At 47.4% G+C, this 14858-nt stretch overlaps 1 protein-coding gene across 1 annotated transcript; it reads left to right on the forward strand.

Annotated features, from left to right (window-relative positions):
- The first annotated feature begins 247 nt into the window (after positions 1–247).
- On the forward strand, positions 248–1186 carry LOC115644416 (taste receptor type 2 member 9-like). The gene has a single exon (XM_030548728.1). It carries the CDS (start codon positions 248–250, stop codon positions 1184–1186), a length of 939 nt encoding a protein of 312 aa, XP_030404588.1.
- The last annotated feature ends 13672 nt before the right edge of the window (positions 1187–14858 follow it).

Below are 14858 nucleotides of genomic sequence, written 5' to 3' on the forward strand. Positions count from 1 at the left end.
TGTGTAAAATGCAAATATCACAAGTCAGTTAATTGTAAACCCTGTAATGGAATCCTTCCAAGATTTGCATCCTCCAGATCAAGATATGAAAGCAAGTACAATCCCGTTTCCAGATGCTTTCCTGCTCTCCAATAAAAAGCAGGAGGAATGTGTGTTAGACAGATAGCAGTAAGCCTTTGCTTTGGTGACACCTGTTCTCCTTCTCCTTTAACTCCACAAGCAGATCGTGGTGATTGTGAGAAGAAAGATGTTTATTTCATTTTATATCATCGGCCTAATCATTTCATTGATAGAGAACATCATAGGGATGTTTGGAAATGGATTTATTGCTGTCATTTATTGCATTGACTGGGTCAAAAGCAGAAAACTATTTTCATGTGACATGATCCTGACCTGTTTAGCCATGTCCAGAATTCTCTTGCAGGGGATATTTACAGCATACATCTTCATCCACATCTTTGCTCCTGGGACACATTATTTGAATCAAGTACAGAAATCTTTTAGCTTCCTGTGGTTGTTTGCAAACACTGTTGGTCTCTGGTTCACTGCCTGTCTTGGCATTTTCTACTGTGTGAAGATCACCATCTGCAACCAGCCCCTCTTCCTTCGAATGAAGCAGAAAATCTCTGTGATGGTCCCCAAGCTGCTCCTGTGGTCACTGCTGGTCTCTTTCATTACCTCTATCCCATTAATCTGGAGTCAGTACAGCTTTTACCTTTGCATCTCAGAAGGGCATCTTTTCAGTAACAGCACTGTGGAAGATAAAACCTGGGATGTCTCATATCTTTACTTCACCTTTCTGTACAGTGCAACATCTTTCATTCCTTTTATCATATTTTTGACAACATCCATCCTGTTAATTTCCTCTCTCTGGAGACACACCAGGAATATGCAGTGCAATACAACCAGCTTCTGGGACCCCAATACAGAGGCCCATGTAAGTGCCATTAAAGCTCTGATCTCTTGCCTTATTCTCTATATTTTCAATTTTGCAGCTGTGATTGTGACCGCATTACCTACTTGTTTGACTGATCGCATCTGGACACGTACAATCACTTACATGGTCCTTGCTGCTTATCCTTCAGGGCACTCCCTTATCCTGATTCTAATTAATCCCAAACTGAAGCAGGCATTGGTGAGGATTCTGCAGATTATCAAGTGCCATCTGAAAGGAGAAATTTTTTAAATCCTATCACATGACCCCAGAGATGTCCCAGCCCTCCTGATAGGCAAGGAATGGTTTCACATTTGAATTGTCCTGGACATTATGAGAAGAAAGATAAGACACAAGAAGTGTTGGTTAATTAGACCATAACATAAGTAACACATCTGGGAACTACCTGGCAACAAATCGTCCAGCATAGTTCACCCTTCTTATTGTAATATGTACAACCTGGTGGAGGATTACTGTCATCCCCGTACCCCATTAACTGTTCCCAGCACCATTTTGAAGTTGAAGGGGTGGGGAGGAAGGAGGTGTCTCCTTGCTGTACTAGACAGTAGGAGACCCAACCCTATTCCCCCCCCCACCTTCTTTAGAAGAAGCTGCCTCCTGATCTGCTTCCAATTCCAGTGTATCTGGGAACCAGACTCCCTGTTGAATTATTGCCTTTCCTGGGCACTTCCAAGTTACAACAAAATGAATTTTACAACCTAACCTTTCCATCAGATCCCTGGCCTCCTTTCCCCTGGTACTTTGTGCCTGGTATGCTTGCTTCTGTCTCATCTGTTCCTCCATCTTCTGGAATGTTGTCCTCAGGTTACAGATATAAGATGGTGCTGTGTCTCCCACTTGTGTAGAACATCAGGTCAAGGGAAGCATGGTAGCTGGATCAATGGACAATCATTCTTGAACTGCACTGACCCTCCCTAGTCTTGGTCTCCTTTGACAGATCTGTTGGCGCACAGAACACAACTCAGGTTCCTTAAACTGCTCTTGCTAGATGTGCTCACAAGACCAGACTGATTCTTTTCTCACTGCACTGACTGACTGACAGCATCTGTAACCACATTTTGCTTTTCAGGTTTACGGTGGACTGTGACTGCATATTCAGATGGTTTGTGAATCCATCTCCACAGGCATCCTTCTGGGTTGTGCTTCATAAGGAGCCATTTCAGGGCCCTGGGGTCTATGCATGCTGTGAATTCCATACGTAGGAAATAGGGACAATAGGCCTTGTGTGTCAGGAATCAGAGCCTGCAGCAGAGTTAGTCTCCATGCAACCTAACGAGCACAGCTGGCCTGCAGCAGGCTGTTGGATTGGCTATACCACTTGATTGGCTGGAAGGGTCAGTAGACTAGCTCTTAAGTCAGCAGAAGCAGGAGCTGTTCACTGGTTTCTCATTGCTCGCACCCATCACTGTGACTACTCCTGTGGTATCTTATTCCTGCTGCCCCTGCCTTGTCCCCAGCCTTGCCTCAGTCCAGTTCCTGCCTGTGACCCATCTTGCCTATTACCCTGCTTGCTTCAGGTGATTCTGCCTCTGATCCTCAGCTCTGGTCTCTGGTTCTTGCCTCCAGCTTGACTCTCAGCTCTGATACCTAGTTCCTGAACTCTGACTTGTCCCTTGGCTCTGACTTCTGAGTACTGACTCTGGCTCTGACCCTAGCTTCTGGTTTCTGACACTCACTTCCTGATGCCTGCTCTGGCCACTGGCCCAATGCCCGCAGGAACCACTAGGATAGATTGTCCATGTCCTGACAGATTGAGCAACCCAAAAGAAGGGCCAAGGGATGAGTATGGACATGATTAAGGCACTAGCAGAACTAATGGATGCCGTGCAGAACCTGCAGGTGTAAGTAACCATCCTGCAATCAGAGAATGTGTTCCTGAAAGTGCAGGTTGCTCTGCTGGCTCCTCTGATTCTGCCCCCCTCCAAGCCAAAGATTCTAGTACCTGACAAATTTGATGGGAGGGGGGCAAGCTTTAGAAATCCTGGGTCAGTGTCAGCTCCTGTTCTTACTACACCCTCAATTATGACGAATAGACAAGGGCCATGAGGGGCTCATCTTAGGTCAGTTGTCTAGGGAGGGTTTGGCCTGGGCTTACGCCCTTCTGGAACAGCCTAGCCGCCTCCTGGGATAATTAGAGGGATTCATTCAAGCTGTGTCTATCTGTGATTACCCGAATTTTACCCAGATTGCCAAGGCAACCCTTTGGGCCTCAGGGCAGGAGTGCCAGCACACTGTCAAATATGGCACTGAATTTCATTGTTGGGCCTCTTACACTGAGTGGAATGGGGCAGCGCAGAATTGCCATTTCTGTCTGGGGTGAAAGAAGAGTTAACCCTAAGAATCCCTTTATGCCGATTGGCAAAGGGCACACTCAATACTCTGTTGTCAGAACATTTAGTCAAAGAGTGTCTTGTAAAGTATCATATAAAAACTGGTGACATGCTGGGCATGAATATAATTTTGTGATGTATGTATGGGTTTATATAAAGAGTTATATATGTGTGCTGGTAATAAGTTCTTAAAATATGTTTTGGAGACAATGGATAAACTAGCCTGCCACAGGCAAAGGAATGTGAATTTACCTGTCTGCCTGACTTGGTCACAGGCAGAGGACAACGAAAGTGCATTTAATATAAGGTAATCAAAGCAATCAAGCTAACAAGCAGTGGAGGAAAGAGCTTGGTGAGCACACTGGGGGGCATGCTGGAGTCTGTACCCCCAAAAGGACTTCCTGGCTCTTAAAGCAAAGACAGTGAATTTTGAAAAATACAAAAGGGGCAAAAAGTCATTCTAGTTATCCATCACTTAAGAGACCAGGGGAAAATCACCCTCTGATTCTGTAGATTCTCTTACCTGACTGGCTGGAGTTCTTGTAAATGAGAAACTTTCAAGCAAAGACAGCATGCTATTTGTGTTTTGTTTGTAACCCTTTTCTCTCTCTTTTAGTCTTGCTTGGTATCACCTAAATCTGTGTTCTTTATTAATAAACATACTCTTTTTATTACAAAAATCATCTCAGTGCTTTATATTAAAGTGAATTGTGGGGCCTCAGCTAACCTAACAGGCTGATATGTGCACTGTCTCTTTGGAGGCAGCAAACTCAGTAATATCTGTGAGTGTCAACACTGCTGAGAGACGTATCCGAGTAACTTGGGTCACTGATTGTTACCTGCAAATCAAGATTTAGACTGACATTTTTGAAGAGCTTTCTGGAAAGGCAGCCAAGTTGGTAGGTCAGGGAGCTGGCATACAGCTTAGCAGCACCAAAGCTTTCACTTGCTAATGTAGATGGGTATCACAGTGGCTTCCAGTTCTGGGTGTCCTGAGCAGACCATCACAGGGCATAGAACACAAATGAGATTTCTCCCACTGGCCTTGTTAGCAACTGATTTTCAAAGTACAACCATTATCCCCATTCCACTCTGTTAGTATAGAGGTCTGTTTGTTATTCTGGGATAGAATTTTGGGTTTGACTTTTTGATACTTTTATACTAAAATGTGTAAACAAGGGACAGAGACACTGATGTTGCTTCTGTCTAGTTAGCTGCATTTGTTAATACAATGGGAATAGATAAGAGCAGTTAAAAGTGTTACTCGAGAGCACACTAAGATTGCCTTGACTCCATGTCAAGGAAAAGTCAAGCAACCAGTCTGGAGAGGCAAAGGGGCTTGGTGGGGGAGGTATAAAACACGAAAAGACCAAAGAAATGCCCATCCCTGACCATAGCACAACCTCTCTCCTTACCCCTCCCATAGGGTACAAAAGGGGTGGGATGAAGAACCCAGAACCAAAATGGAACATGACCCTAAATTGTAAGGGGTGGGACTGTGGGCATTCCATTGCAGATATATTTGGGCCTGCTTAGATGGAGGAAGTGGGGAATAGGGAATGGGAAATGGGAATGAGGACACAGGCAAGACTCTATGGTGTCAGAGCTGGGAAGGGGGACACTGGGGAATGGATTCTGTCAGTGTATAGAGATAAGCCCGACTGGTGTGAAGGGCTTCGGAATATGCTTGCTTGAAAATTAACCCCAATAAACACTGCATTGTCTGTGCTTCAGACTTCTGGTCTTTTGCTGCTTGTTGTCTGTGTGAAAAGAACCAGGGAAGTGGGAGGGTTGAGGGGAAGCCCCCTAACATCTTGTTGCAGTGACTCGGATGCATCACTCTGGACAAATAAGTAGCAGCCATGCAAATCCCCCGCCCTAACTGTCTGTGCAGCTGCTTGGACGGGGTTATGCCGGGCTCTCATGATGGTAGTTGCGGGTCTTTGCAAGATGGCGTAATGGTCTTTTTGGATAAGTGGATACAGAAGAATCAGGGCCCATTCCAGGTACAGGGTGTGACGATGTGGTTCTGGCAGGACCCAGCTGAGAGTGCCAATTCAGGACCAATTGCTCAAACAGGGCAGTTACAGCCCTAGGCTGGGTTTTTTCTACCTCTAAGGCAAACCAAACCAGCCAGACAAAAATGACTTCGGTTTTACCCCACTGGCTAACCACAAGTCACACAAGCAATTTCCTTAGACACTCCAGTCTCCCAGTATCACCACCAGTCCCACTTGTCCTGGGGATGAATGGTTATGAAAACCAACACCCCAGTAAAAGAAAAAGGTTCTCTCGATCCAAAGGACTAAGCCCCAGACCCAGGTCAATATACACATCAGATCTTACCCACAAATCATGCTGTTGCCAATCCTTTAGAATGTAAAATCTAAAGGTTTATTCATAAAAGGAAAAAGGTAGAGATGAGAGCTAGAATTGGTTACATGGAATCAATTACATACAGTAATGGCAAAGTTCTTAGTTCAGGCTTGTAGCAGTGATGGAGTAAACTGCAGGTTCAAATCAAGTCTCTGGAGAACATCCCCTGCTGGGATGGGTCATCAGTCCTTTGTGTAGAGCTTCAGTTTGTAGCAAAGTCCCTCCAGAGGTAGGAAGCAGGATTGAAGACAAAATGGAGATGAGGCATCAGCCTTATATAGGCACTTCCAGGCGTAAGAACACTTCTTTGTTCTTACTGTGGAAAATTACAGCAAAATGGAGTTTGGAGTCACATGGGCAAGTCCCTGCATACTTTGCTGAGTCACAAGACGTATCTGCCTCCTCTCAATGGGTCAGTTGTGTAGCTGATGGTCCTTAATGGGCCATCAAGCAGGCTAAGCAGAGCTAACACCAACTTGTCTGGGGTGTTTCCCAGAACTGCAGCACCAATTTGAAATACAGACAGTATACAACCAATACTTATAACTTCAACTACATAATGATACAGACAGCATAATCATAACCAGTAACCCATAACTTGGTCTTAGACACCTTATATGACCCCCTTTACATAGGATTTGGTGCCACTACAGGACCTTGGTTGCAACCCATGTTCTATATAGTCCCAGTTTATATCAATAACGTCACACAGGGGTACCTGGAATGAGATTAAAAAGGAAACTGGAGCAATGTTAGGGGACCCAGAGGGGTGGGGGCTGGCTGAGGAGCCCACCCTCCTTGGTAAATGGGTAGCGGAAGGAGGTCCCTTCCCATTGGGACAGGATGCCTTCCAGGGAAAGGAGGCACTTAAGTCCACTTGTAAGAGGTTTGAAGTAAAGACAGCATTATGGCAGGCTGCCAGTAATCTTTCAAGTTTGATGCTATTCCAACAAAGGCAACTGGAGGGTTGTAAATTACAGCTAGAGGTAGCTAAAGATAATTTGGCTCTATAGGGTTTGGAGTCAGAAGCAGAGTTAACAGACCACCTTAAGAGACAGGAGCTGGGACTTGGTCCTAGGGGAGTGGAGGAAAAAAAGTTTCAAAGTGAAAAAGAGCAGGGTTTGCAGGAGGGGTAACAACCCCAAGTCCTCTCCAAGAGCCAGGATAAAAATCTAGGTGTAATTTTTTGCTGTTAGCCTGTACTTTAAAATAACTACACAGGGCAATTGGTTGCTTTCCACCTCATCCCTCTCTCTCACACTTTTGGTTTTTCTGAAGTTTTAATGGAGAGTGCTTTGGATATTTATGTGAAACATTTGTTTGGACAAAGCATGAGGGAAGTCTGATGGATTCTGTTGAAAATTTGAGAGTAAAAGATCCAGGGGCGACCATTGGAGATAAAAGTTTTTTAATGCCTTTTTGAACAATCCCGAGGTAAAGACAGCACAGGGTAAAAGGCAGTTGTTTGCAGAAATTAATACTACAGAGCGTGGGGGAATTTGGAGGGAAGTAAATGGTTGAGAGTTGTGGAAATGTTAAAAGGTAACAGTTGTGAAGATGGTAAAGAGTAACAGTGCGTTATAAGAAGGAAGTTTTAGGCTTGATGATAAAATCCAGTTACATGAATCTAATTATTTGCGCAACTCGTTCAGTCACATTGGGTGGAACCCTGGTACTATTATCATCACTGTGTTTTTGTCCCCAGAAGCCTTTACAGCTGTTCTGAAGAAAAATGGGCCTTTTTCCCACAGGAAAGGTTTGTAAATACGATTGAATCAAAATCACTAAAGAAATGTAAGAGGTTTCCTTTGGAATTTAACTTGACTGCCTCTAATTGTACAAAATGGGAATGTTATTGGGGTACAGTTGTGTAAAAAATAATAAAAGCAGTGCAAGGGGTGTTGGGCAGGAGGATTTTTGTGTGTGAATTTTTTTATGTAATTCTGTGAGGTTTTAAGGACCTAAACCACCACTCATGGTTTGTAAAATACTGTTTGTAGGTTTAAGATAAATTGTTTATTTCTTAAATAATGAAAAAACAAGGGCATTAAAATTCCACTTGAATCTCTCATTCAAAGTTGCAACACTGGCAGACCTTTATGCCAGAACTGGATTAGTTAGTATGATGTGGCTTTGGTATTTGGCATGTAATCTTTTGGGAACTGTGACAGGGTTGGGACTCACCACCGCAGCACTTCCCGCTGGCACCAGGGCTGGCTCTAGGTTTTTTGCCACCTCAAGCAAAAAAATTTTTGGCTGCCCCCACCCCAGCCCTGGGCTCCCTCCCGCACCCCCCTACTGCCCCAGCCCTGGGCTCTCCCCCTCCCTGACGTGCACCCCCCTACCACCCCAACTCTGGGCTCCCCCTTTTCCCCACCACCCTCACACCCCCTGCTACCCTAGCCCTGGGCTCTGCCCCCTCCACCCACACCCCCTGCTGCCCCGGCCCTGGGGTCTTCCCCTCACACCCACCTGCACCCTCCTTCCGCCCAGCCCTGGGTCACTGGTAACTTGCTCCCAGGATGGGTCATTCACTAGGAATTTTGGATATGCACAGAACACAGACAGGATTGGTTCTCATATGGTTACAGAACTGCAGTAAAGTGGAACAATTTTCAGCTTGTGTGATTGGAGGATATCTGGATGCATATTATAAGACTGTCCTCCATAAATGAGGAAAAGTTGAGGTGCCTTTATTATTCTTTTGTTCCACTCTTTGTTTCTATGGGGAATTTGCCAATGCAATATCACTGTCTTCCTTCCTTAAACAAATAAAACTAAAAAAAAAAAAAAAAAAAAAAAAGGCCATGGCTCTTGAAAATAGCAATTCCAGTCCTAAAAACCACTGGGAATCATTTCTTGCTCAATTTTATCCTACTTTTTCTACACCAAATTATAGTGGATCAGTATATTTGATTTGGGAGAAATGAAGTAACAGCTGCCCAAATTGAGCATGAGCACTCCTGAATTTTGAGGTGTTCAAATCTGGAAGTCAGGTGCTAGATTCCCTTTCTGAATATTAGCTATATCTGGAAAAGAAAAGTCAATTTCTGCTTCCATGGCTCAGAAGTGGAAATCCTCCTACGTGCCTAGTACTGTATCTAATGCTGCCCAGGTCCAGTAGAGCCTTCCCTCCCTTACTTTTAATTTTAAATTCTAGTGGGATCCACATACCTCCCTTGCTAGGCTTCAGATAGAGAGGGGCACTGTACATTTAGTCCACCCAATTACTTCTTTGGGGGCTGCAAGGTGAGGTCACACCAATATCCCTAATTCAGTCTGGGGAATGTCTTCTGAAGGGGATATCTGGGGCAAAGCCTTCTACTCCTTGGGCACACTTGTTCCCCATTCACAGTGCCACCCCGCTCTAGCAGTGAGCTCTCCATTCACAGCATGCTGTAGCATGAGGTTTCAGCTACCATACTCCCTTTCCCGTTGATAGTGGTCAAGGGAATGCTGGGAAATGTAGTTCTTTCCCTGCTCCAGGGCTGGCTCTGTAGGCAGGGAGCTAACCAAGGAACTATAGCTTCCAGGGCCCCCTATTGGTTCTCAGCTCCCAGGCTGGATCCCTGCCCGCTGCCGTCCCTGCAAATGGGCTGCCCCAAGCAGCTGCTTGCTTTGCTGGTGCCTAGATCCGCCCCTGCCTGGCACATCTGGGAATTAGCTTTATCCTCTGCAGGGCTCCCTCTGCTGGTGGTGTCCTATCCATCATCTGCTCCCCTGTCGATATCCAGACCCACGTTGCTCCCCATTCGACAGTGTCCTCTTCAGGACACTGCCCTCTGGCAGTGCCCACTGCTCCAGTCTAATCCCCTTCTGGAGGTGTGATGTTATCAGCAGTCCTCCATCTGCACCTGTTCTAGTGGCTGACTGCAGCCTCAAAGTCTAGCCTCTTTGTCGCAGTGGCCAGCCACAGCCTGAATCCAGCCACGGTCCTCAGTCAAGTGTAGTACAAGGTGGAAGGAGGGGGGACCCAGACCCACCTGCTACTTTGAGTCTTGACCCAGGGACCCTCAAGCAGCAGCCTCCCTGCCCTCCTTCTCTCCCCTTGTCCACCTTTTGTCCCTGGACCACTTCCCCTTCAGCCCTGTGCATCTGCTTGACCCTTTGTAACAAGGCCTGCAGCCTGGGGTTTTCCTTGGCCAGAGCTCCCCAGCTCTTTCTGCCCTTCCCCAGCACTACTCTGTCTAAGGTGCTACCTTTCCACTCAGGAGCCAGTCCTTCTCCTCCCTTGCCAGTCAGGGAGAGATACTCTATCCCCCTACTAGGCAGCCTTTATATAGGGCCTCACCTGGCCCTGACTGGCTAGCTCTGCCCTGCCCTGATTTGCTCCCAACAGGCCTCTGTTGATTGGCTGCTGGCTGTGCAGCCTCAAAGGCCTGTTCCAGCCCTCTTCTCAGGGGGTGGGGTGCCTGCCTCACCACAGGTATCTTCCATGTTTTTTCAATAGAGTTTAATATCTTTTTAAATAGGGACCAGAGAATGTGGCCCTGGCTGGCGCAGCCAGAACTGAGGGAATGGGGAGAGATTCTGGATCTTTTTTTGGTAATGAATAGCAGGAGGGGAACAAAAAGTTAAAAGACAGTGTACATCTGAAGCAAAGGCAGGGGTGGAATGTACAAAAAAGCAATGTCAAACGCTGAGCCTTGAGGTAGCTCTGAGTAATCAAACTGTCACAGTGTTAAACTTTGGGATAAATGCTAGTGAGTAATCTTGTAAAAATAGATAAGGTGTATGATTTGGGTAGATTTTTTAAACATGTTAAAAATGGTAATTGAAAGAAAATCTGATGTCAATAGTTTCCTGGTAACACTGTGTCTCACCTGTTACCTGTGAATAAACTTAAAGCCAGGCACATCAGAAAAACCAATACAAATGTGGTCTGTTGTACAAGTGGGGAAACTGAGGTACATCACCTCATGAATTTCATGAATGAACAGATAATTTACTAGCCTGCCTATAGAACAAAACAAGGACAGTCTGGAGATAATTCTTCTGTTTTTCCTGCAATTACAAAGATTTGCAAAAGGCAATAATCTTTCTCCACCAGGGAGCTGGGAAATGTTTCTTTTGTTTTTCAGACACTCTACAAGCAAGCTGGTGCCAGTGGAAGAATAACCCAGAGCACCGTGGGTCTACTGTCGTGATGAAGATTGTGTTGTGTGTTTGTGATTTTTGTCATGTTATTACCGTTATTTTGGTTGATATTGTACAAGGAGGGTTAACACATGTAACAGCAAAGGTCAACACATGGTATAACCTGCCTGGGAAGCACGGTCTACCCATGCTGGGAAATCAAATTCAAATAAAAAGGCACAAAAGGGGGTTAAGAAAGAGGACATATACATTGTTGCATGCATATTACAAGTGGACCTACAAAGGGGAACCCCAAAATTCCATGGTCTGGAATGGAACAATCATTGTTGCTAATCACAATTGTCACTGTTGTAAACCCTGCCCAGATCCCATGATGTAAAGCAGCAAAAGGCGAGAACACATGGACTGCTGTACCCCCAAATTGTGATAATAAGGCAGATAAAGACCTAAAGGATCTACCCATGGAAAATTGTACCACTGATCCTCCACATGTGAATTTGGCAGTGTTGAATGTGGTGTACGGATTGGAAGGGGAGGGGTCCTAACTTGGTGGAGAATATCAAATTTATCAAGATATGTTGCATGGTATTCTTTAGGATATGTCATGATCAATGACAGTGGGAAACAGAGTCATCTGAACGTGTGGTTTGTCACAGAGGCAGGGCCGGTTCAAGGATGTTTCGCACCCTAGGCAAAACTTCCACCTTTCACCCTACCCCCCAAACACTCCTGCCCTGAGGCCCCCCCCCATCCCCTGCAGCAGCTCCCCCCTCGGCCCTGAGGCGTCCCCCTTGTGGCAGCTCCGCACTCCTCACCCTCTGCCCTGAGGTACTCCCGCTGCTCCAGCTCACCCCTGCTCTGCGCACGAGCACCCCGAGCACACCATCGCTGCTTCACTTCTCCCACCTTCCAGGCTTGCAGTGCCTAAGCCGATTGGCGCCATTAGCCTGGGAGGCGGGAGAAGTGAAGCAGCTCATCCCTGTCCCGCCTCCTCCCCAAGCATGCCGTGGCTGCTTCACTTCTCCTGCCTCCCAGGCTTGCAGTGCCAATCAGCTTAGGTGCCTGACACAGACTCACAGATCAGGCCCACTCATGGCCCCATGCGGTCCATGAGGGGTGCCCCTTTTAGTGACACAGCCCTTCTTGGGGGTCCACTCTCTCTCGGGGTCAGGCCCCTCCACCTCCTGGAGCTGCACCTCTGTGAGCCTTAGCACGTGTGTCTCTGCTGTGGGCCCCCTCAGGGAGTCCATGCGCTCTGGATTCCCCCTGGCCTCCTCACCTCCAAAGGGGTTGATGCAACCCTGTTCTCTAGACCAGAGTGACTCTCATCCAGCATAAAACAGGAGGGTTTACTGAGAGGTGAGCATAGCACAGGAAACTCTCAGGGCCTCAGGCCTGGCCTCTCACAATAAAAGCACATCCCAGTCTCCCCTGCAGCCAGGTGGGCTCTGCCTGCTCCCCCTCTCCAGTCCAGAGCCCCCCTGCTTCCCAGCTGGGCCTCCGATATCCCCAGGCCCAAGCCCAGCCTCTGTCCATTGTCTTCTCTTCAGGGAAAAAGGATCGTAAACAGGAAGGCCTGGGTCTCCTCTTCTCTCAGCCCTCCTCTGGCCCCTCTGGCTGGAACCGGCTGGTCAGGTCACCAAGGTCCTCTCTCCACAGCCCATTGTCCTCCCACTGGCCAGAACCGGCTGCGACTCCTGAGCTGGGTCTCCGGGTCACCAGGTCACCAGTAGCTGGGGTCTCCATCCTCCAGGCCATCAGCCGGGGTCTCGAGTCCCTCTCAGGTCCTCTGTAACAACAAACTCCCTCTCCCCTCACCTCATTAAACCAGTAACACCCGGGAACACTGAGTCCCACTCCCTCTGCATGCAAACCACTGGAAAACAGAAAACCTCAAGAACCCCCCCCCCACTTTGTCACAGCGCCGCAAGCCTGGGAGGTGGGAGAAGTGAAGCGGCCACGGCATACTCGGGGAGGAGGCGGGGCAGGGGTGAGCTGGGGCGGGGAGTTCTCCAGCGTGCCCCCACCCCCTTACTTGCTGCAAGTGGCCCTCCCTGCACTCCCCTGCCCCAGCTCCCTAAATGCCTGCAGCGACTGGGGTGGCCAAAGATCCAGCCACCATGGTCGCTGCTGAAGAAAATGGCACCACCCAAGTCCTAGTGCCCTAGGTGACTGCCTAGGTCTCCTAAATGGTTGCACCGGCCCTGCACAGAGGGCATAAAAACATATAACCCTCTGGTCTCCTAGAGTGTTTGGGTTATGGGGTCCCACAGTTAGGGTGTGTTACCATGTGTAATCATAATGGTACCTCCACAGAGGAAAGTGTCTGGATGTGCAGTTATAATGTACACATCACAGTGATGTAACCGCTTTGCAGAATGTAACCCTACAAGTAATATAGATGCCAAGCTGGAAGAATCCTGATTTAAACTGGCACAGCCTGGAGCCAGAAATACTTCCTGACGGGTGAATGCATGGAAGCCACTGTAGGAGTGGGTGAAACCAGTGCTTTGCAATGTGTCTTTCCAGTCCATTACCTGTGTGGTACCTCCCAAATCCCTCCCACTTCTTCCCCCAGCCTGCCGCGTTTCCCCTCCTCCCCCCTCCCTCCCTGCCCCGTGAATCAGCTGTGTAGCAAGCTCTGGGAGGGAAGAGAAGCAGGAAGCGGTGGAGGGCTCACGGAGGAGGCAGGGCGAAGGTGGAGGTGAGCTGGATCAGGGGGGCAGGGCAGGGTCACAGGGAGCTGCCAGTCGGTTCTGAGCACCCACCAATTTTTTTCCATGGGTGCTCCAGCCCTGGAGCACCAGTGGAGTCAGTGCCTATGCAACTGCCAACAATTGGACACATTTAAAATACATTCTCCAGAATGGTGTTAAAAGGATTGTAACCCTGCCAAAAGAGGAGAAGCAGTATTTCTGCTGGTGGTCTGGATGTTGGACTGTATTACAATGGTCAGGGCTGATAACATTACTGTGGTTATTGTGGCTCTTGGCCTATTAAGTTTGCTAATTTTGCAATGTATACTAAAGTGGTTAAGGGGAGCACAGACCACAAGGTATAACCATTAATTGTCATATACAGTAACTCCTTGCTTAAGGTAGTAGTTATGTTCATGAAAAATGTGACTTTAAGCAAAACGGTGTTAAGTGAATCCAATTTCCTCATAAGAATTAATGTAAATAGCGGGTTTAAGTTCCACGGAAATTTTTTGCACCAGACAAAAGACTATATTATATATATTTAAAACAATATAACAATTTAATACTGTACACAGAAATGATGATTGTGAAGCTTTGTTGAGATGGTGAAATAAGAGGGTGGAAGAGGGAGGGATATTTCCCAGGGAATGTCTTACTGCTAAATGATGAACAAGCACTCATCTGAGTCCTCAAGGGTTAACACGTTGTTAATGTAGCCTCACACTCTACAAGGCAGCACAAATGGAGGGAGGGGAGACAGCATGGCAGATAGAGACAGAGACACACACCCAAGATGTGTGTAAGAGAGAGATGCGCATTGCCCCTTTAAGTACACTGACCCCAGTCTAAGTACACTGCCTTTTTAAGTAGATCAGGAAGTTGAGCCATCAGCTGCCGTTAGCAAGTTCCCTTCTTCCTGAGCCCTGTCGTGTCCCCTCCTGTCCTATGGAGATGGGGTATGCAGGGGACAGGGGGAGGGGGACACCCTGATATTAGCCTCCCCCATACCCCCCCTGCACAGCAAGCAGGAGGCTCCCGGGAGCAGCTTCAAGGCAGAGGGCAGGAGCAGCATACAGCAGTGGGGGAAGAAAAGCTGAACTGTCAGTAATTGATAGCCTGCTGGGTGACTGCTGCACAGGGAACTTAGGGGAGCCAGGAGCTGATAGGGGGGCTGTCAGTCCACCCTGGTTCCAACCACCCACCAGCTAGCTCCAGTGGGCTGCTCTTTCTGCATGCAATGGACAAAGCTGGTGGCTGCCAAACAACGTTATAAGGGAGCATTGCGCAACTTTAAATGAGCATGTTCTCTATTTGATAAGCAACGTAACAACTAAACATTAACCTGGACGACTTTACTTGAGGAGTTACTGTATAAGTAATGTAATAGGCTCCCTACCACAG

The sequence above is a fragment of the Gopherus evgoodei genome, chromosome 1 (genome assembly GCF_007399415.2).
Source record: "Gopherus evgoodei ecotype Sinaloan lineage chromosome 1, rGopEvg1_v1.p, whole genome shotgun sequence".
In the NCBI taxonomy this organism is placed as follows: domain Eukaryota; kingdom Metazoa; phylum Chordata; order Testudines; family Testudinidae; genus Gopherus; species Gopherus evgoodei.